The following is a 23841-nucleotide window of genomic DNA, read 5'->3' on the forward strand; positions in this document are numbered from 1 at the left end:
CTACGAGATTGAGGTTCCAAAGGGCAGTTGGGTGCATAATGTGTTTCATGTGTTGAGGTTTAAGAAAGCCACTGGTTAGAGAGTTGTGCCTTCTACAAATTTTCCACCATTGGATGAGGAGTGGAAGCTCGTATTGATTCCTAAGGCTATTCTAGATACCAGAGAGAGGACTTTGCGGAAGAAGGTGGTTAAAGCATTTTTGGTCAGATGGAGAGGCCTACCAGAGGAGGATGCTACTTGGGAAAGTGAGCAAGTGTTACAGCAAGCAGGACAAAGATTGCTTGAGGACAAGCAATTTCAAGGGCGGCGGACCGTAATGGCCCCACTTTAACAATTGTCCAATTGTGTGACCGTTAGCCTATTTTTGCGTGGTCCTAGAGGCTAACTAAGAGGTCAGTGAGATCCTGAGATGTTTTGGCCTAGTCATTTCCAGTTCGGGCTAGAACAAAGTTGATTTATATGGTTTTGGGCAAACTTAATATTTTTAGTAAGTCAACAGGGCATGGACGATGTCAGAGTTAGTGATTGGGTTTGATGCTCCTCGATGAGAGCTTTCTGATGAGCTATCACTCATATTATTCTAAGCCCAATTACTATTTTATCTTAATGCCTGAAGTTTATTAAAGTAACATTTAAATTAAATGTGAAAATAATAGTGTTACTTTAATATTACTCATGTTGGGTTGTGTGTTGGAAAAGGGAAGCCCAAGGGAGACATAAGGTGTTAGTTTATTTTATGTTATTTTAGAACACTTTATCCCACATTGCTTGTGAAAAGTGGGCTGACCCTATGAAGTAGAAATAAAAAGGAGAGTTTGTGGCCCTTGTTCGGCATGTTGAATATGAGAAGAAATTAGTGTGTGAATTGTAGATCTGTTCTTGGCATTAGAGGATGTCGATTCTCTCTTGTGACATTCTAGGCATCATTCCCTTGGAGTTTGGCCTTTGGAATCCATTGCTATCAACTTTGCTATCATACAGTTTGGTTGCATTTCTAGCTACAGGCAGATTTGATATTTTGCTCATATCTTCCTCACTACTTGTCTGATGCTTATGCCACTTTGAGGGAATGATTTTATGAAGATAGTGGATTGTTTGAAAGACCAAGTACTGTAGCAGCAATGTTGATTGCAACACTTCACGTAGCACTATTCACATTACTATAGCAGCAAGTTCGAAAGCATGGGCTGGAGTATTATGCCAACGATATTAGAGTAATTAGTGAGTTGATAATCTGCTATGTATTTGATTTAATTAAATTCTGAAAATAATATTTTATCGGCAGCAGTTCATTGTCCACTTTGCATATTATTGTAGTTTCTTTCTTGTTTATGTTGTATGATTCTTATTCCATGCACAAAACATAACAAACAAATAAGCGTTTGATTTCTGAAGTTATAAGGGGTTTAAACATTAAATGTAGAAATAAGAAGTTGAATGCAAACTGTTTGACATAATTCCTTTCAGCAGTTGGTTTAGTTTTATGGGGAATTTAGGGGTGTCCATTACATTGACAAAGCGACATAACTTCTCTCTTAGCCACATATGCTTTAACTGTACTCTAGGCCTCACAAGATTGATTCCTGTTGCACCAGGAAGCCATAGCTGCAGCTAACCTGAAACAATATCCTAAAATACTCTTTCTATTAGGCACACACCCTGCCCAATCTGAATTAAAGAACCCTTGTAAGTTCAGCTCTATACATGAAGAATATTTCAATTCATATCCCACTATACCATGTATATATCTCAATATGGGTTTGGCTTCTACAAGATGAATTTGTCATGGTTCACACATAAACTAACTCAATGTATTAATTGCATCACTTATATTAGGCCTTGTGTTAACCAAATACATCAAAGAATCAATTAGTTGTTTGTACATAGTGAGATCAACCAAGCTTAAAGAAGATGCATCATCATATAACTTTTTTAGATTTGCTTCTATTATGAGACTATATGAGACTGTGGTCGCCAGATTTCGGACTCCTGTTGGCTTCTCAGATCCAATCCATTGTACTATTGGGGTTAAGCAGGGTTGTCCTCTCTCTCCTACTTTATTTGGGTTATATATTGATGAGCTGGAGGACTTCCTCTTGGAGTCTTCGCTCCCGGGTGACGGTTGTTATCTTCATCAGGTTCTGATCTCGATCCTTTTCTTTGCGGATGATATTGTTCTCCTTGATTCCTCTCTTGACAGGTTACAGAGACTTCTTGATAGATTGGCTTTATTTTGTGATCAGAGACAGCTGGTGGTTAACTTGGGTAAGACTCGGATCATGTTATTTAATTGTTTAAAGACCTCTCATCTTCACTTCACATTTCGGGCCCAGGAGATTGAGATTACTTCATCCTATTTGTATCTAGGTGTTATGTTTTTCGGACCGCGTTTTAGCATGAGACCTGCTATTCAGCCCGGAGTGAATAAGGGCATGGGTTCTCTTGCTTTGCTTGAGAAACAGTGCTTCAGACATCATTTTCAGGATACCTCGTCTAAGCTATCTCTCCTAGATTCTCTTGTTTGACTGATTGTTCTTTATGGTTCTGTGGTTTGGGGTCCTTCTCTCCTTAGCTCTAATTGGGCCTCGATTGAGCGGGTCCAAACTTTGTTCTTGCGGCGCATTATCAGATGTCATAGATCTACTCCTCATGGTATCATTCTTGCTGAGTTCGGGGCTCATCCTTTCAGACTTGCGGCCATTTTTGACTTAGTTTGGTTTCTTCATCGCCTTCATGGGTTTGCTGATATGGTTGGAGACCGTGATCGTTACTCCTATTTAGCTTATTGCTCTTCGGTTTCCATGGTGGCTGTTGAGTCTGGTGCTCATGCGCGATGTTGGTATGCACAAGTCTCTTCTTTGCTGAGTTCGATTAGGATTGATATTGATTGTCTCCCCCCTTTTCAGTTTTCTTTGGATGCCCCTGCTCATCTTCTCCCTTCTCGGCAGGAGTTGAATGAGCATGTTCGTCTTGATATTTATAGATGTTACATTACTGCTACCTGGGTTAACCCTCCTGGTGGATTACGCCCACAGATGTCATTCTATGTGACACACTTTTTGGAGATCTCAGATGGGATTATTGCCCGACCTAGCTATCTTTCGCGGCGCTGGTCTCATGCCCTGAGGATCTCTTTAGGTTCTTTCAGAGTTGGTTCCCACCATCTTCGGGCTTAGTTGGATCATCATATTGACAGGGAGGAGCGGACTTGTTTGTTCTGTTCTTTAGGGGAGGTGGAGGATGAGGCTCACTTTCTTTTTCGATGCCCTATTTATTATGAGAACAGAGGGAGGTTCTTTTGTTTGTTCAGAGAATGCTTCTCTCTCTATGATTTCTTCAGCTATTATGATTAGAGATGCCTTGCACTGTATCTGCGTGAGGCCACTATGCTCCGGGATAACATGATTCAGACTCTACTTCCACATCGACACTCATCTACTCAGCTCATTACTGCCTTTTTTACACCTTTGCGTGGTGTGAAAAGGCCCTCTAGCTCTATTCGGCCTAGTGATCTTTCTAGATGCGTTAGATCCCGTTCTGCTTATAGGCACCAGCGACACTCTTCTAGGACAGGTCGGAGACAGTGTAGTACCTCTACGCATCGACACGTGTATCATTCTATGACTGATTTCTTCTCACCCAAGAAAGACTCCTAGTGCTTTCTGTTGCTTGTATTTGTTTGTTGTTGTTGCTTTTCTTCGGACACGTTTGTGTGCTCCTGCTGGCTTCAGCCCTGCTTTGTTGTAATCTTTCAGTCCCATAGACCTCTTTTTGGTCTTCTGTTGGACATTAATATCATTATCTTATCTTATCTTATCTTATCTTATCTATAAGAGTCACCATAGATTTACGCTCTAGCATGTCGATTTAAAAAAAAATTTAGCTGCATATTTACTTTAAATTAATATGATTTCATTTGGTTTTTGCCATACCTCAAGCCCAAGGAAATTGTGCAGCAAACCAATATCTTTCATTTCAAATTCTGAAGTTAACTCCTTACATTTGACAATGAGATCATCATGACCAGTGAAAAAAAAGTCATCAATATAAGGCACAAGAATCAACACTGTGACATCATTTACCTTGAAATATAAATTGGGATTACATCAATCTTTCGAAAACAAACTTAGAAGATACCAATCAATTGTCTCATACCAAGCACAAGGAGCTTGCTTAAGGCTATATGATGCCTTTTTCAGCTTGCACACATGCAACTCCTTATCATGAATACCTAAACACTTTGGCTGCTCAATGTATACTTCCTTTTCAATTACCCCATTTAAGAAGGTTGTTTGCACATGCATGTGATAAAGTCTCTAGTCCTTCATTGATGTAATAGTTATGATGGTTGTGATGGATGTGTAATGAGTTACTGGTGCAAAAGGTTTCTTCATAGTCTATGCCTTCTTTTTGTGAAAAACCTCTAACTACACATCTGGCCTTATGTTTTTCTATACTTCCATCAGATGTATGCTTAATTTTAAATAACCATTTAGAACAAACAATTGATATACCTTTAGGTTTTGGTACAACATCCCATACATCCATTTTAATGGTTGACTAATACTCCTCTATCATGGCATCTTTCCATGCTTGCGGATTTGAAGATTCTTCAACACTATAGGGTTCATGTGCTATAATGTCACTCATCAAAGCTACATAACCAACATACTTATGAGACCTTTTAGTCTCTTTGAAAGTGCCACAAAGGACCGCATATTGTTCAACTTCTTCCATAGTATTCCTAGCCCACTAAGGTCTTTCGTGTTGGCTAAAGTATTACTCGAACATGTTGAAGTATCAATAGGATCAATAGGATGAATTTGTTCAACGAAATCATCTAAATTTGTACAGTCCCTTTGAATCTTTGAGGATGGATTTGGATTAGCCATTTTAATCTTGAGGATGGTCAAAGTCTTCTTTATCAAATTCCATATTAGATTCTTTTGATTTCTTACAACTTCATCAGAAGAAATATCCCAGCTAACTTCAATTTGTTTTTGATTTGGAATGTAGATTCCGTATGCTTTTGAAGAATCACTATAGCCAACAAATATTCCTTTCCTTCTTGAAAGTTCCAATTTTGATCTTTTCTCTTTTGGAACGTGAATATAAATAGGTTAACCAAAAATTGTGAAATAATTGATAACTGGTTTAATACCTGTAAAAGCTCCTTTTGGAGTCATGTTGTTTAGAATTGGATCATGACTTAATTTTGAATATGAACTCCCGTCTTGTAAGCTTCAACCCATAAGAAAGTTTGTATGCTTTGATCATGAATCGTAGCCTTTGCTACTTCTATAATTGTTCTGTTCTTTCTTTTAGCTACACAATTTTGGTGAGGATTATAAGGGACACAAAACTCACTCTTAATTCAAGCTTCAACAGAAAGATTATGAAAGATATCAAACATATTCTCCCCCATTGTTTGATGTCAAAATCTTAATCTTCTTGTTAGATTATTTTTTAACAAGTTCTTTGAACTCTTTGAACTGGAACAACAATTCATTAGAGTCTTTAGACTTAAGAAAGTAAATCCAACATTTATAAGAAAAAACATTTATTAAAGAAACATAATACCAAAACCCACTAAGAGAAGCAATTGACATAGGACCACATAAATCAGAATGAATCAATTCTAGGATCTCTTTGGCTCTACTTTCACCACTATGAAAAGAACTTTTAATGTTCTTACCTAGAGTGCATCTCGTCAAAAAACTTTATGATTTTGGTTTAGTTTTGGAAGACCAATCATAACCTTCTCCACAGAAGATAAAGTTTTGAAATTTAGATGACCAAACCTCTTGCACCAAAGTTTACTTGAATTTGAAGTATCATGAGCTAAAGCTTAAATGGGATGGGCTGAAAGCTTGTATAGGCTGTCATGAAGAACTCCAATCTCACAAGCTGATTGAATATTGGAATTACTTTTTGATGCAAGAATCTGTTGATGTCAGTTTTGTACCACTACATAACATATAGCAATCGAATACTTGATATGGAATATCAAACACTCATTCCCTCTCTTGAATAGTAAATACTCATGAAGACATGAGAAAAACTCCAATGTTCCTTATACCTATGGATACTAACTTAGTTATATTAATGTGATTTGCTAGTTAATCACATAGGCAGCCTTACACTGTTCATTCAAGGATTGTCGAACTCTCATTGAGATGATGATGACGTCTGGCCTTGCAATGTATATGAGTGCCAAATGATGTTGATGGTGATGATGGAGGGTATGTCTGCCAATGATGCTTCTCCTAACTTCCTTCTCGATTGAACTCCAACTACTATACTACTTGCTGCCTTACTCCTATGAATGGAAAGATTAGCAAATGGACGGGGATCAAATCTGATGAAAGCTTACCAGTGACTCTACCTCCATAGATGCAAAGATTCAAGGGAAAAAGACTAGATTACCATGCAAGGCTTCCTAACCAGCTACTAGGATGCTAGTGGCCTAGTTTATAGATCCCTATCGAACATCACTAATATCACCATACAACTATCCATCTACTCTTACTCTTAACAACTTTCTTGAAATAAAATCTACTTTAACAACTTCAATGAAATTTAATTCTAACTATTGGAAGTAGAAACTGTGCAATAACACCAAGTGTTCTTAATCACCATGCAAGTCACAACAATGGTAAAGAGGCAATTTTGGTATTATCTTAAGCAACAATTTTCTTCAACCCTTGGAAGTAGAAACCATGCAATAACACCAAATGTTCTTAATCACCATGCAAGTCACAACAATGATAAAGAGAAGCAATTTTGTTATTATCTTAAGCAACAATTTTCTTCAACCTTTACAAATGAGAGCAAATGGCCTTATATAGGGGCCGAAATTACAACCAACGGTAGAGATTAAGAGGTAAAATCAATGATCCCCAAGAAACCCTAATTAGGGTTGCCACCCCATCAGCCAATGAGAAGGCGCCACCTCATCAATGGACCAATGAAAAAAGAAAAAGTGGCAACCAATGAGAAGGCACCAAAATGGTAGCCAATCAGAATCAGACACCTATCCTACTCAAGAAGAAGGAGAATTTGCCAATTGGGCTTACATCAAGTGATCTTCTAATATAATTCTACCCTTTTCTTTCATCTTCTTAGCCAAAGCAATGAGCTTGGCTAGCTTCTTGTTGACTTCCTTGATGGGAAGGCAAGGCGTGTGCTTTACCTTGAGCTCAGTTGTATTCATCATGTTGCTCGCTACTTGTAGTTTCTCATGATCCTTCTCATATTCTTTCTCATATCCGACAAAGGCATTAAGGGAGGCAAGGGTGCCCAAATGTTTCTTCTTGATGGCAACCTTCCCCAACTCATTCAGTCTTGATCCAAATTTTGTCTCATTGACATTCTCCTCTTTGATATCTTCAAAATCAAGTGCAGCCTCAAAATCAAGTGTAGCCCCAACATCGTTCATCATGGTTGAAATGAAAGTGTCAACGCTTGGCTATGCTGTGTAATCTCATTCCTTATCTCTTCAAGTATCCTCAATTTGACAGTCAAGGCAACAAACCATGACTCCATCGTACTCATTCCTTCTTCATCCACCAATTTCTCTCTCTCCAAATATCTCTCTAGTAGCTCAATAAATGCCTGTAGCCTAGGAATGGCTAAGTCTTTGACTGGAAGGAAATCCTTCCACTCCCCTTCAAATGTTCTAAATTTGTCTCTAATAGCCACCAATAACCTAAACGTCAAGATAATGGAAGGCAAGAAATTTCGCTCATCTTGAATTATATCACTGCTCCAATCTTTGACTTTGCGTAGCTAAGCCAATATCTCTTCTATGTTTCTCCCACTGTCTTGCGAAAGGGCTGCCTTGTGCAACTATTGGATAGGCTGGCAATCTCTCCAATACTTGCTTTTGACATCCAACTTTAAAATCCCCCTTTTTTTTTTTCCTTAACCTTTCTCTAATTGAAACCATGCCTTTCTGGATCTCCTCATGCTCCATGTCATCCGTGATTCTTCCCAAGTTATGCTCTACTATCTCATACTCTTGGGCTACAATCTCATTCACTACCTTGCTAACCTTTGGTATAGCAATTTGAACCTTTTGGTGACCATCATCATCACTTTTGATTACCTTTGCCACCATTTTTGCAATTTGTTTATGTTTCTCACTATTTTCCTTTTCCACTAACCCTTGAATATCTTCAACTGTTCGGACAATCACCACCTCGCCTCTTGGCATAAGCATTTTCCTTAACCATAATGGTGTAGTGCATCTCCACAAATTTGGGTTTGGTTCGACTAGCAAAGCATCACCAACGGCATCAAGCACTCGGCTTATTTCCTCAATATCAATTGGCCTATCCTCTTCTTCACTAGAGACTTTCACATCATCTTCATTTTGGTTCTCCGAGAGAGGAGAGTATTTGGTATTGTTACTGTAATCACTAGATTCCGAATCAGAGCTCACCTCTACCGAGACCCTTTGTCCACTTGTATTAACCTCTTGGCTCCTAGCCTTAATTATGCTCTCCCTTGACGGTGTTGCATTCTGCCTCTTTGCTGGAGGCTCCTGATGTTCTTTACTTTTCTCAACCTCCAAATTTCTCTTCTTGCCCTTAACTACTCATGGTTGCTGGCTACTACCCCCACCTTTCTGGTTTGACTGACTCCGCTAATCCTCTTTCCTCTGGTTTTATCTTCTCATAAGTAAGGCGTACCTTCTGACTTTGTAATTTCCTTAACTTGTCATTGTACCATGACTTAGTGTGTAGATTAACTGTACTTGTAACTGCCTCTAAGGAAGGATCTTGATGATCATTCCAATCCACTGGACCTAATTCTGTTCTATTCACTGTATCATAATCCTCTCTTAGCACATTTTCATCCTCTTCCAATTGATCAAGAATATCAAGGCCTCTCCATCTGATTGTGCTTATCATGCCCACTTATAACCATGAGAAAGCTAGCTTTCTTATATGAAAGTCATCTTGTGCAATTTTTCCAAAAATCTTCTATAGTAGGAATATGTTGAATGTGTTTTCGTGAGATGCCTTGATAAGACCATTATGATCGAATCCTTGTCTTGCTCTATACCATCCTAGATGATACCATTCTAACTCTTTCTCTGTAGCTGCAAAGGTGACGAAATTGGGGGAAAGTATCATTGCCTATTCCAAATGAGAAGGTAATCCCCATCTCACCTTTGAGTTTCATCATCTTGTCATAATGCTCAAGTTGCCTAGCCAACTCCATCAAAACTATCTTGTCGGTTGGGTACCTTGGAAGTCTCTTGGGACAAACTGTACTTCCTGCCACTTTAATATATGTGAATTGCGAAAATTGGATGAACCAACTCCCATGCTTCTTAGCTTTTGTTCTGGTTCCGATGAGAGCCTCTTAGCAAGTGTCCCTTGTAATATCCTTACCATATTCATGGAAAATGCATCATAAAGCATCTTATAATCTTTGGTGTTGTGCAAATGAAGTTGTGGATAGCATTTGTGCACCAAACATTGCCCCAACCCATTGCCAATCACTCCTAGGGCCTTAAGTCCCGGATTTTCATATAGTCTTGCAATTGGATAGAAAAGATAGGACCTCATGTAGATTTGCTTCTGATTTTGCACTGTCCTAAGTTGCAACTCTAGATTTTCACTTATAATCCTAGCCCAATCAAATTTTTTCGTTCCATTTTCAATCTCATCAATAAAATAGTACATCTAGTTCTCGAATTGCATACCTTGAGCTATGCTCATGATTCGGCTGAGAAGCACAATAAGATAGCCATACTTTGATTTGAAATCTGACTTGGTGAGCTTTGATGACCTGGTAACTCCCTTCTTGTCTTTGTGTAACCAATTCTGCTTTAGATAAATGAAGTAGGCCTCCTGATTATCCTGAAATAACTTGGCCACTTGATCCATCATTACCACTGTCATGCCTTTATGCTGGGGAATATTGAATGGTTCTTCGACCACCTGTCCGCTGATGTTAGCCAACACTCTCTTCCCTTTATAAAAAATGATGGACTTGGTCATAATATCAAATCAGGATGCACACTTCATTACCAATTATAGATAAGGCAAGGTAGGAGGGAAAGCCGCTACGTGTACAATTCCGTTTTTGTAGATCTTCTTCGCCATGGGGGATTGTACTTCCTTCAATCTATCCTTCAACTGTACCATGTTCACTGTGCCAATATTGGTATCACTTATTCACCTCACTTTCGAGAAGAAGGTGGTCTTAAATAGCATGTCTTCCTTGTCTTTTTTGGTATCCGTTCCCTTTGGGTTCTTGCTTGCACTAACATCTACCATTCTAAACACTTATTTCTGCCGCTTCATTCTAAATGATATGGATTACACTTATCAATCTCCAACCTTCTTTCTATCGATGGAATCTAGTTTATTTCTGTCTCTTCAAGTCCTATCTCTACACTTATCAATCTCCAACCTTCTTTCCTAAGGGTGGGAGTATCACTTATTTCTACCTCTTTGTTACCTTAGGATGGATTACACTTATCAATCACCAAACTTTAATCCTAGGGTGGTTTAGCTTATTTCTACTTTCCCAAGTGTCCTATCATGAAATCTACACTTATGTCTCCCAACTTCAGCCCATCAATGGCAATGATGAAGTGGTGGATGAGTAGTGCAAGAAGAATATAAGAGAAACGAATCAAGCAAGAACAATGAATAGAATCCGCCTTTGAAACCAATCTTAACCTCTAAAAATAAATAGAATTTTACCTTAAATTTGTCTTTACCAATAATTGGGCCCTCTTCAAATTCGGATCAGATCTCAAAAATTTCAATCCTCCTTGCAAATAATGATTCCCTAGCAAAAATCAGAATTTCGACTTCCTTGAAATCACCCACACTTGCCAAAAATCAGACTTTAAATCACATTGTTTTTTCACCAAATTCTGGAAGAGAAATCGCTGCCAAAGATGGAAAAATCAGACTTCAAAAAAAATTGCCCAAGCTGGAAAAAATCAGATCTACTCCAAAAATCGTCCTAGGACAAAAATTCGCCCAAGCAAGGAGGAAAATGCCGCCATGAAATGAAACATCTACCCCCAAAATTGCCCAAGCAAGAAACTCGCTTCCCTTTGAAGAAAATTGCACATCCAAGGAGGAGGAAAAATGAATGAGAAAATAAGAGGAGGGGAAGTCCCTCTTATACCACACTTTTTGCCTCTAGATGGGCCAACCTGCCTGGAGGGAAAAGAAAATTATATTAGTCCCTTAATTAATGCCCTAGATTTAAATGCATCATTAAAAATACTTAGCCCTATAGTGAAATTGGCCCATTTCAAAATAGAAACAAGGTAAGCCTAGGAGATGTCAAAAGTTTCATTTAATAACATTTTGGTGATTAAAATATCATAAAAATCGAATTTAGCAAGCCAAAATCAATTTTCAATTCCAAATTACCAATTTCTTTTAACATTTCTAAAATCCTCTAGGCAAAATTTCAACCAAATTAATGAAATTTTGCAATTTAATCCAATTTCAATTTTGCAATACGATTACAATTTTTTAACAAAATAAATCCTTTTCCTAGCAGTCAAAATTCAAACTCCAATTTCAATTTCACTATCAAAATTTCTTTTCACCAAAAAATTTCAAGATTTTCCAAAATGACTAAATCTACAAATTCATTTTGAAAATGCTCGAGCTTATACAATTATTTCAAATTTTCAAAAAAATCATCTAAGTCCAAAAATTTGCAATTTTATCCTGCCAAGTATTCATTTTAACCATCGAAAAAATGTTGTTTTTGAATTTTGTTTGGCCTAAGGATAAAATTACATGTTTCAGAAAATCAAGTTTTGCACTGGGTGAAAAATAAACCAAATCAAATCCCGCCTAGCCTAAAGGTATCCAAGGTGTAAAATTTTCAAATCGAAAACTTTTGGACCACTCCAAAAAATTTGCTAAGGCAACCGAAAAAGGGGTCCTCAAAAAATTTTGGGGCGATGATGTCAAAACCTCACAACAGTACCATATTGGTGGGGAGAGTCCTTTGCTCTTCCTCCCGTCAGATGTGTACTCGTCAACCACTACGTCCCATGCTTGTATGAAGTCCTATGTCAATTGATCTTCCCTCGTTACTTCCTCTTCCTCAATATTGCTATCAGTTATCACTGTTTGTAGGTCAAAGGGTCAGCCCATTATGTTTCCATCTTCCTCCCGCCTTCCTGACCTTGGATTCGTACTTAGGCAACGACGTCGGAAATGTTGATGCCAATATGGTAGAGAAGGTGAGAGTCCTTTTCTTTCAAGTTGAAGAGGTGTCCTAGGTAACTAATGATATTTTCATGATGCACCGTTGTCAATCAGCCATGTATCACTGTTTGTAGGTACATTACCAAGGAGTGCAAAAATAAATAAAAATCCCTTAGAGTTTTCACTTGACTCTTTTTGAGGAGAAGAATCTTCTACATTTGCTGCAGCAGCTTGAGTCGTTGGTCTAGAGTTACAATCTCTAACAAAGTGTCCATACTTGTCGCATTTGAAACAATAGATCCTGGAAATATCAATTTTCCCTTTCTTGGAGTCTAGAGTTGACTCAAAGTTTTTTCACTAAATCTTTTGAAGTTCCCTTTGTTCCCTTTTCCTTTAGAAGTGTGGGCTGCAAATACATGATCATCTTCACGATGACTTCTACGTCCACTTCCTCCTGTTTCTAATCTGCATTCCTCTTGAATGCAATAAGTTCCCAGCCTGTTAGGGAGCTCATCTATTCCACTAACACCTTGACTGAACAATTTTCAAGAATGAGGAAATCCATTCATTACAAGCATAACGGGATCGTTATATGCAAATTACTCACCAATTGCACTAAGCTGATCCTTTAAATCTGTAATTTTCATAAAGTATGAAACTATAGATTCACCTCTAGCCATTTTCACATGCAACAGTTGACACCATAAGGCAAGGTCTCTATTGGTATTGTTGAACTCATATAGACTCTGAAGTTTGAAACATCTCTTTGTCTGATTCTAGTTTTTGAGATAATAGGAATCCGATGATCCTTCACTGAATAGATCATAATTTTATTAGCCATAATCTTATTCTTTTTCTATTGAGTTCTTTCAGCATCTTCGGATGGCTCTGCAACATCAGAATTAATATAATCCAAAATGTCATTCTCTTCAAGTGCAAAAAGAACTCTAGGCTTCCATGAAGAAAAATTTGAAGAGCCATCTAGTCTATCTTCAACTTTCAAACCATTCACTGTAATGGCCCCATTTTTGTCAGTATCAGAGTTTCATGGATTAGCCTATTAATGTGATCTTCATAGGCTAATTATTGCATATAGAGGATCTTCTGAGGTAGTGACTTGAGTTGGGAGGGTCTTATCTTCTCCACAATTCAGTAAGCTACAGGTTGGTCTTCGTTCGGCTTAGATTGGACTTCATTTGGGCTGAGTTTTGTGCACTTACTATTTGTGGTAAGTTGGTGTTGATTGAGATGGACCCTTTCTATTTTTGGTGAGTGCATTTGGTCACATGGAGAAATAATAGGTATGACTCCTATTTCAGATGACATATTTAAATAATGAGTATTTTGGGAGTTATTATATTTTTAGTGGCGAAAATACTATTAAATAATTAAATGGTTTATTATAAAGTTATAATTTAACTTTATAATTTCATTTAAGTTGAAGGTTGAGTTATCAATAGAAAGTGTCATTTATTAATTAGTTAAGCCCAGTCAAGTGAGAGAATCTAATGGAAGCTTCTAATTAATGTTGTGTCGTGAAGCTTCCTGAGTGAAGTTACATTTTGGCAACAAAAGGGAATTTGGTGGTTTTAAATACAAGCCCATTTGTCGAGAAAAGCATGCTTGATTATTTATTTACTTTTGTTCCTTTGTGGCTTTTACGGAGTTCTGATTTTCATGCCTTTGTTGAAGTATAAGGCTTTGAATTCTGGGTTGTTTTATTGGATCTACAGCTGAAGTATTGTAGACTCGAAACTGAGATTTAATTCTGGGATTTCTTTGCAAATAGTTGCTGAGGTAAAACTATTTCTTAATCTCTCCTACTGTTCTAACTGTGTCTAAGGAGATCTGCATTGCTGAAGGTTATTGTTTGCATTTATGAGAAGATCCATTAGAGTCTTCTACACCAGCTTGCATCTGCATATTGGAGGGTCAATCTGGGCATATTTCAGATTGTTATTTTTCATTTAGAGGCCACGTTTGGGTATTGCTAATGTCTACAGCCATTGCCAAAGATGAGATATCAATCTTGGAGGAGGGATGTTATTTCTTTAGTGCCTGCAATTCATATTCAGGAGGCTGTGAATTATTAAGGGCTGGAAATGCACAGCACAAGGCCTGCGTTCCATATTTCTTGGCATTGCGAACTGTTATGACAGGTCTGCATTTTCAGTTTGAGGGTCTTGGTCTACATTATAAGCTTGCAATCTCATGTTTTGGAGCCAGCTGTTTGCCAAAGGCTTCCATTACCATAGAATAGAGTAGCGATCAGTGAAAGAGAAGAGTGCATATGCTATAAAAATCAGGTGCCATTAGTTGTATTTGTAAATTTCAATTTTTCTAGAAGTTCAATAAAATTGCATGTTGGAATTTCAGTATCAATTGTCCCATTTGATATTTCCTTCAATTGTACTTTCACATTTCATCAAATAAATGTGAAATTCAATATTTCTTTGGTGCATCATATATATTTTTAAAATAACTATCTTTGCAAGGAATTGGTGTTAAATGGTATATTCAAAGTATTAGCAACAAGAACGCAAGGGGCACATGTAAATCTGAATATTCATAACATAGACAAGGAATTAGCAGAAACAAAGATAAGGTTTTATGCATATTGCTAGTTTGATAGTTCAGTCAGGTGAGGGACATTACATTCACCATTTTCACACGCTGAAAATGAACTGAAAGAGAAACAAGTAAAACAAAAGCCTAGATACTTTTGGCTCTGGAGTGAATTCCCATATCTGCTCTAATACCATGTTAAAGATGAACCAAATATCTATCTGAATTCAAATAAACTGAAACCAAATATACTAAGGATTTTATCCTGGGAACAAACCCTCCTCTTCGAGGGAAACAACCCAGCCCACAAAATGATGATGCATTTTTTCAGTTTCAATGCCAATTACAATATTTTGTTCCTTATTGATGTCACAATTGATAGTTAATAATCCTACGACAAATTTAATCTCAAACTTCAACAATTCTGATAAATAATTCAATGATTGAATATACAGAACCACATACAGTATTCTTACAATTGATGCACGATATAGAAGATATCAGTTTAATGCAAAACTAATCATGATGGATAATAATCCACCTCAATATTGATCACATCTAAAATAATGCATGAATTGACTAGAGATTTCTTCAAGTTGGAAGAGATGCATCGAAGTAATAATATTGGATCAATATTAAACATCAGCCAAGCATGATGATAATAATCTGATTTCCTTAACAAAAACATCGAGAGTAGCAACACACATAAGAGGAGAGGAAGACATAATGTCTTCTATCATTACACTCATTAAGAGTATCGCATGAAGGCACTGAGAGAACTGATGGTGACTTGACGACCAAAAGCTCCATAACAAAGAAACAACCTGAACAAATAAAAGATGACGTAACCTCTGGAAAGCTGACGATGCCTTAATGATGATGAAAACATCACACATAAGCAAGTGATATTGACTCAACAGCTAAGTCAGAAGACACAGAAGCCAAGTCATATAAGGCACTAAACCAAGCCCTTGAAGAAGAATAGATATGTATGTGACCAAAGCTCGAAGGACACAGGAGCAAAATCGAACATAACAACAACTGAAGACCAAAACCTGAGAGAGACATGGCCAAAAACTCAAGGAATGAACAAACAATCAATCTTAGAGATCTAACAGAAATCACCAGAGAGAGTCGAGCTCTATTGCTGCTACCGTTTTCAATAGACTCTACCTATTCATCCCATTTTGGGAATCAAAGGTTTTGTAGTTCATCAACTAGTAATAGCAAGAGTTCATCATCTTTAATGTGTGGAAGGAAAGGACTTGTAAGTTCTGCAGCATAGGGGTGGTGGAAATGGAATGACATTTTATCAAAGAATGCACAACATATGAAGATATCCACAGCCAATACGAAGACAACTTAAAGGTGAACAGTCTGAATGAACTTTTGGAAGAGGCAAGATTACACAAAATGACAACTTTCTTACTTCGGATCCACAACAAAAGGGTGAACATGGAGAAGATTGAGCATGCAGAATAGTTGATTCTCTCTTGCTCCATTAGTCTGTTGGTCTAGTGGACTTCATTAAAATTCTTTCTTTCATTCATCCTTCTCTTACTATGAGATCTCTTATCTCTTTTGCAAATCCCAACTATAAGTTAAATGTAAGTTTTTGATTTAGTTCAATTACAAGTGAATGATAACAAATTGACATCAATTGTTAGTTTCAAACCAATCAATACGAACCTTTAGTGTACAAAGACATAAATTCAAACAAGGGTAAAGACTTACAGTCACAGAGTGCATTTGAACTGTGACATTTAGATTAAAGGAGTTGGGCAATTCCTCTTGTAAACCATTTGTTGTGCAACTAAACTCGGATGTCTTCGTTAAGCATGAAAAGAGAACTGAAAATTGGGTATGAGAGCTAAATGTGTTGGACATATAGCATCTCTTAGGCTTTGACGTGAAGCATAGGGCTGATTGTTGGAGTTTAGTAATGTACTGTTTTATCTCCGCAATATTATGCTGGAGAAATGCCTTCTGTAATCTGCCAATAAGAGATTCCTATAGCTCAGGATCATGTTTTGCCAGAGAGTTTACCATATTTTAGGATTTTGGGAGATTCAAGGCAGTGATTTAAAGTGTTCTGGTTCATTGCAATTGTTGCTGGCCATTGTATGCTGAAGCACTGTAGTTAATGAAAGTTAAATCCACTATTAAAGGTCAGAATCTTCATTTCCCGTACACTATTATATGACAGTCATAAATAATTAATGAAAAGTTTGATATTTCTTAGTCAAGAATACTCTTTGCACTAGCCTTGTTTATCTGTATTAATTGGTAATTCATGTGCAAATATAGTTTCAAAACCCTCAAAACTGGCATCAACTAAACCTACAAATCATAACCATACAATTCAACGAGGTAAAAACAAAATATTTGACAATATACGTGAACACAAATATAAAACAGTGGAAAAAATCAGTGCAAACTTGACCCAGGATTTTACACCCAAGAGTTATATAGGAAGAAGTGAGATGTCCACGAGTTCTGAACCTATCCAACTTTCTGGATTCCAACTTCAATTGTCATTAAGCCATTGACAAGTTTGCCGACCTAGAAAAATGTAGCTTTTGATGTATACAATCTTGTGACGCTAGTGATAACTGTTTCTCATCTTCTTCACAATATGAGTAAGTCACATCCTAGTGAGACATAAGTTTGGTGTGCAAGGAACCATTTATGCAAAATTCCACAAGGGATTTGTTTTTTTCATTTACTTTATAAATTGTTCAATTGAGGTGTATAACTCTCCCTCCTTCAAATTCAGATGGGTAAACTCCACATGAGACTGTAGAAGCCTTGATTATGAAGCCAACTCAAAAAGATAATTGGAAATAATTATGTATCTCAATTACATTTACTTTGATTATGCCCATCCCTACCAATTCCTAGCAATCCTAAAAGAACTAAACCTAAAGGGAAATATTATAAACCCGTCCATGTGCATTATACTGATATATCTACTGATTAAGAGGATGAAGGGTTGGGGGATGAGGTGGAACTTATTTTTGGGAAGGATGAGGACGACCCTTTGAGCTCCACAAGCCCATCAGAAAGAAGTGTCATCAAGCTTGGTCTAATATTTCTTTTTCTCAAGGGGAGATACTTAAAAACAAGAGAAATCCGCTGTGAACTCCTAAAAATAGAAAGAAGAAGATTGTTGAAGATAAAGGGTACACTCTCAATCAGCCTTTGAGTTGGTGTTTGGTATTAGTATCATTGTTTCCATCTCTTAGATAGAAGTGTAGTAAAAGGGATCCAACTTGCCCATTAACTGCTTTACAAGTAAGTGGATTCTTTCTTGAAAGAAGAGGAAAGAATATTAGTAACACCCTATAACTCATCTCTTAACTTCTTGCTTACCTTGAGTTGATCCAAGGAGCTGCGAGAAGGGGGAGCCTTCCCTTTAAGGTAGGACCGTAGGAGAGACTCTGTCTCACATGTTGTGGCTGGTCAATCTATTCTACGGCTGAACTTGCATAAACTATCGGTTGCAAAATATCCACCCAACACATTGTATACCTGATTAAACTTTTATCTTCCCTAGCTAAGAGGGAGTGTTGAAAAATGAAAGCTTCGGTCAGATATATGAATGATAATAATCAATACTATGATATAAATATACACACACATTGTGCATACTAATATATATACATGCGTATCTAAATGCTTGAAATAATATCATTGTATAGATCTAATATTTGAAATTGGTTATGATTCATACACCAGATCAAAATATCATATATAATCAGTTCCAAGTATAATGGTGATCTGCGTTTGATATTGCAGATTATTATTTCATGTTCCACAAATAATTCCGATCAAGATATGATCAATAGTGCAGAGATTCCAATCAGTTGGAGTCTGATATCAGTATATATGTAGGTCGTTGATTATGGTATCAACACAAATTTTGTAATTGTAAATTAATGTGTAAACCCCAATAGTAATTGGGCGCTAGTTTGAGTAATGAAATGACACCATCGAAGAGGCATGTTAATGAGGAGACATGTCCACTCATTAACATGTCCCTTCAAATCAAAATAACATATACTTATATTGGGTCCGAACGGACCTAGAGGAACACCAAAATCAATTAGTGAAAACCTCTTGGAGATTGATCATTCCATATGATTCAGATTTGTGAAAACAATAACTAGAATTCAGTAATATTGTTGAAGTGTTATTTCCATATTTGAGAAATATAATAATTATCCATATTCTGATTGCAACCTGCAAGAGGGAAATCTCAGTCAATAAGCATATTGTTCAAGAGTCAAGAAATTTAATTATATAGAGAGTTCAGATCTACAATAAACTGAATCGTCTTTTACATCACTAGAACACGTTTTCATGTCATTACTTCATGTTTGTAAACTTACAAATATCTCCTATAACAGATCATTGATAATTACTTATCTTCACTGTTGGCTGCTATGGATAAATTTATAAGGAACAGCTCGTAGACTCTTGGATAATATGACCCTATAAGAATGCCTAGTTCTGTCCTTGTATGAGTTCCTCTTTGTATTATTGCTTTTATGTTAAGACTTATTTGGGAGCCTTTTTTCAAAATATGAAACTTTTCACTCTAGGTACATATTTGCATTTGCTATTTGTAGAAGCTTATTCACATTTCTTTTTTTGCATTTTACATCTGTAGTGTTTAAAATTAAAGATACCATATCTGTCAATGTTTAAACTTTTTTATCATTCTCTCTAATGTAATTGACTATATTCCTTCAATAATGTGTTTTACCCATGTTAGCCTTTGCAACTAATCTTTATGAATATTAATCTCATTGTTAATTTCATAAGGACTGCTGCCAATGTACTAAGCACTGCCATGTTATAGGTATGTGTTTTCCAAATGACAGCATCCTTGTATTTATATGAGGAATAAACCACAAGAAGAGACATGTCCCTTCATGGGACATGTCTATTCAACAATATGATTCATATAATTAAAAACTTAATATTATATATATCATTTTAATTAATTTCTCTTTGATCTCACAAGTTTATCCTACTAAAGCTACCAAAATGTCAACACTCCCTCTTAGCTAGGGAGGTTAAACACATGACATGTACTACACCATTGGTAATATTATATTTGATATCATGAATCTTGGTCTCCCAAAATATCGACATTCAATATTCATCAAGTAATCAAAAAGTTTTGGTATCAAGAGTATTAGTCTCCCAGAATACATGATATTCACCAATTACTCAAAAAAAAAGTTTGATATCACATTTGATATCTAGAGTATTGGCCTCTCAGAATATCAATGATATTCACCAAGTACTCAAAATAAGCTTTGATATCACATCTGATATCAAGAGTATTGGTCTCCCAGAATATTAGTGATATTCATCAAGTACTCAAAATAAGGTTTGATATCACATTTGATATCAAGAGTATTGGCCTCCCAGAATATCAAAGATATTCGCCAAGTATTCTTTGAGTAATGACCTTCCAGAATGTTGAGATGCAAGACATTCACCATATACTTGATTTGTTTGATCTCATAATACAAGTTATTGTAAGATCGTCACCTTACAATAACTTCTGCAAATACAAGTGACATCATTTGGAAGTCGTCACTTCCTCATGATGTACACAGGGGCTAGGCCCATTACAACCGCATAGTCACGAAGAATATTCATGAATCATAGTCCTTTTGATTGCTACAATTTATTGATCACAAGAGAACATGGTTTAACTCCCTCTGAATCAATATGGTCGAGGTCATAAAAACTTAACTGAATTATATCCTCTATCTACTCTTTTTCTTTCAAGGTTGCTTCTAATGAAATGTTTGTCTCCCTCTAAATCTCAATCTCCCCCTTTTTCCTACATGAACATTCTTGGAAAAGATCAAGGCACATAGTTCTTATAGTATGTATAAAATAACTTAATGGTAACATCAATCCAATAAAATATAGATAATATCTAATTGAAATATATGCTACCAACATATATGCATATATTCAATCCTGGATATATTTTATTCTATACTAAACATATTATTTGACATCTAATATCACTCTATCTAATATGGCATACTACTAGTGTTATCATTAACTTGATTTCAATTACTATATTCAAGTAATATATCTCATACACAGTAGCGTGAATAGGAAATTTAAAATAGTATAAATCTTATACCTATCCATATCTCAAATGTCACACCTACTTACCTTTTCCTTAGGATGATGTGGGGCCCATCGACTCTCTTCTTAACACTTCACAGTTATGTGCCTACATCACCCTAGATGCCAAAGTTGCCTTTTGTAGTTAGCAAGACGATGGGTCCTTGTGAGTGACTAATGTGTCCACAATTTTCTCGGTGTTGTATGTGGGTGCGCTGACTGTACATATGATTTACGTGATTGCCAAATTACTTCTTTCTTGGTTTTATTAACCGATGCCTTTTTTTTTTTCTTTACGTGCTCCCATGTTCTTGCTTACCAAAAACTAATGTCCTCCTTGTATCCTTTACACAAAGATCGTATATGGATATTCTTATCTACTAATTGCATATTTCTTATATTGATGTTTCTTTAAACATTTCGTGTCTCCACATTTATGTATTTATATCAGCAATCTCTGAAGAACTCCACCTTAAATGCTTTAAATAGATGGTCACATATTGACAGGAGCAGGTGATTTAGTAAATAAGGGTCATGAGCATTGGTTTTACGCCTACCAAATTAAATTGGCTTCAAAACACCAAGAATCCACACTCTACAAATTTGACTTTTAATCTATAAGTTTTATCACATCTCCACTGATGAGGTCGTTATCGGTCAAAGTTGAGTTCTGCTTGTGGGCTATTTATGATGACTTGTTGGTAACACAATAGTATTTTTGTCCTCTAGGCAATTACAAGGAAACAATGATGCAGAGATATGACCAGCTTACAACATGGACTCCTTAATCATTGTTCTTCCATAGCATCTCAATATTGTCTACGTTATCCCAAATTTGTGGGAGGAAATTCGTAAACTTCCAATTTGTGTTTGGTTTAACGTGTTCACAGAAACTATGTCCGCCTGTAGTTCCACTTCTCAATTTCAATTCCTTTGCCAGTCTGACACAGGCACACACAATTATATGTCGAAATTTGTTGACTGCAAAAATAACATCTTTGATAACAAATCCAAGGTGTTTTGTATGCCTGCATGCTGGGATTATTCCTAGAACAACTCACAATATTCGTGGCTTCGACAGTGCAGATAAATGTTGTTACTGTCAGAAACTGAATAGTTACATTGAGCTAGAGCATCACATTTCATACTCAAAAAAATGGTTGACCACATGCAAATGTTATATATATTGCCCAAATACAAAATGACCCTTACTTCGTCCTTAGTATATCGCGCCAGCCAAAAACACCTCAGTTCCACAACAAGAAGGGGACTTGTTATTTAGATGTCACTATGACTGACCAAACACGTTATGGGCTGTCCACCTTCCAACTTCGCGGGAGATTCAATATGCAGGTTTTTGCAATAGATCCATGAGCTTGTGGAAAATCTCACTTCAAGGATTATAACTAGGCTCTGATACCATGTTAATTTCCTAAGGACTGCTGCCAATGTACTAAGCACTGCCATGTATTTGGTATGTGTTTTCCAAATGACAGCGTCCTTGTATTTATACGAAGAATAAACCAAAAGAAGAGACATGTCCCACAATATGATTGATATAATTAAAAACTTAATTTTATACACACACACACACATCATTTTAATTAATTTCTCCTTGATCTCACAGGTTTATCCTAATAAAGCTACCAAAACATCAACACTCATTCATACAACCTTCCAAGATGCGTTTATTATTGTCAATAGTTAAATTTTTCTTCATAAACAGTCTTTTGTCTCCCACTCTAATATGGACAACCTTTATTAGTGAAAACTTGACATCATTTTGCCTGAAAGCATCGAACATATATTTGACTATTTGCTGGAAGTTATTACAGCAGAATCGAAACATAAGGCACATTGACTCATTACTCCTAACGTGTAGAGGTTAGCAGCCATATAATGTTCGTCCCTTTTATGATATTAGTGTTCATAGAGATTTGGAATTAAAATAGGGTCCTTATTGTATTGAATTTTTCTCTCTTTTACAGCAGGGGGAAAGTTGCCCAGATTCTCGAAGTTCTTTACTTGAAGGAGCTCGTGATGTTGCTGTGCTTGAAGCTATGCTCCACTCAAGTGCTAAACAAGGGGCTCTTGTTCGCGTCGAGCAACTATGATTAGTCATGGCGTGCGAAAGAAAATTTAAGGAAAAGTGAATGAAAATGCTAGTTATTTAATTTTACATTATTGATTTTTTTTTCGAAAGTTCATAAGATTTCATATTAGCTTAAATCTGGAAGGCCCAAAAAGAAAATAGGATTTTATTTTTTCCATTATGAACAAAAAATAAATTATCTTATGGATAGATTTATCTCCAATGCTTATGGTTTATATTGCAGATATTTACATTATGCATGCTGCTTCATTTTAAAGTTGTTTACAATTTAGCAATTTGTTTACCTGAGATGCCGATACAAAAAACTTGTGCATGACTTTATACCAAAACCATGCTAATTCATTGTAGTGGACCTATATAAATATCAAATCTTTAATTGTTTATAGTTTGGCAGTCTACAAGAGTCTTGATCCCACAAAATAACTATATTAAAACACCCTCTTTTTGCCACATGATAATATAATCAATTTTCTAGCTGATCAGACAATATCAACAAAACGAATTTGTGTCCGAGGTGAAATATCTATGGCTATAGACTGTTGGAGTGCAATACAATTAAGAAAAGGGGCGAGGTTGGCAGGTGAATCAGTGGTATACTAATTTCAAACAACCTTAAAATAAGATTTCCAAACTCAGAATGATAATTACTATGAGAACAAGCATATTTGGAATAAAAAACTTATGCAAACATAATTGACTCAAGATATCGACTTATACTTTTGACAAGGCTAACACAATAACGGAGAAATCTCTGTTGAGGTATTGCATACAAACATTATGACAGATTTTGTTGTA

At 36.3% G+C, this 23841-nt stretch overlaps 1 protein-coding gene across 3 annotated transcripts in view; it reads left to right on the top strand.

Moving 5' to 3' along the window:
• LOC149564064 (NAD(P)-binding Rossmann-fold superfamily protein) overlaps positions 1–23248 on the top strand; it is a 179976-nt gene extending 156728 nt beyond the window's left edge. For 2 of the 3 annotated variants that reach the window (XM_089827159.1, XM_089827158.1), the window contains one exon: positions 22922–23248. In XM_089827159.1, the coding sequence (XP_089683285.1) occupies positions 22922–23047 (126 nt within the window). In that variant the 3' untranslated portion in view covers positions 23048–23248. Of the gene's footprint in view, positions 1–13939; positions 13988–22921 lie in introns of those variants that run through there. The other variant, XM_089827160.1, reaches the window with a different exon arrangement.
• The last annotated feature ends 593 nt before the right edge of the window (positions 23249–23841 follow it).

Source organism: Cupressus sempervirens, chromosome 4, assembly GCF_028749045.1.
Source record: "Cupressus sempervirens isolate cs-2001-9-10 chromosome 4, ASM2874904v1, whole genome shotgun sequence".
Lineage (NCBI taxonomy): Eukaryota > Viridiplantae > Streptophyta > Pinopsida > Cupressales > Cupressaceae > Cupressus > Cupressus sempervirens.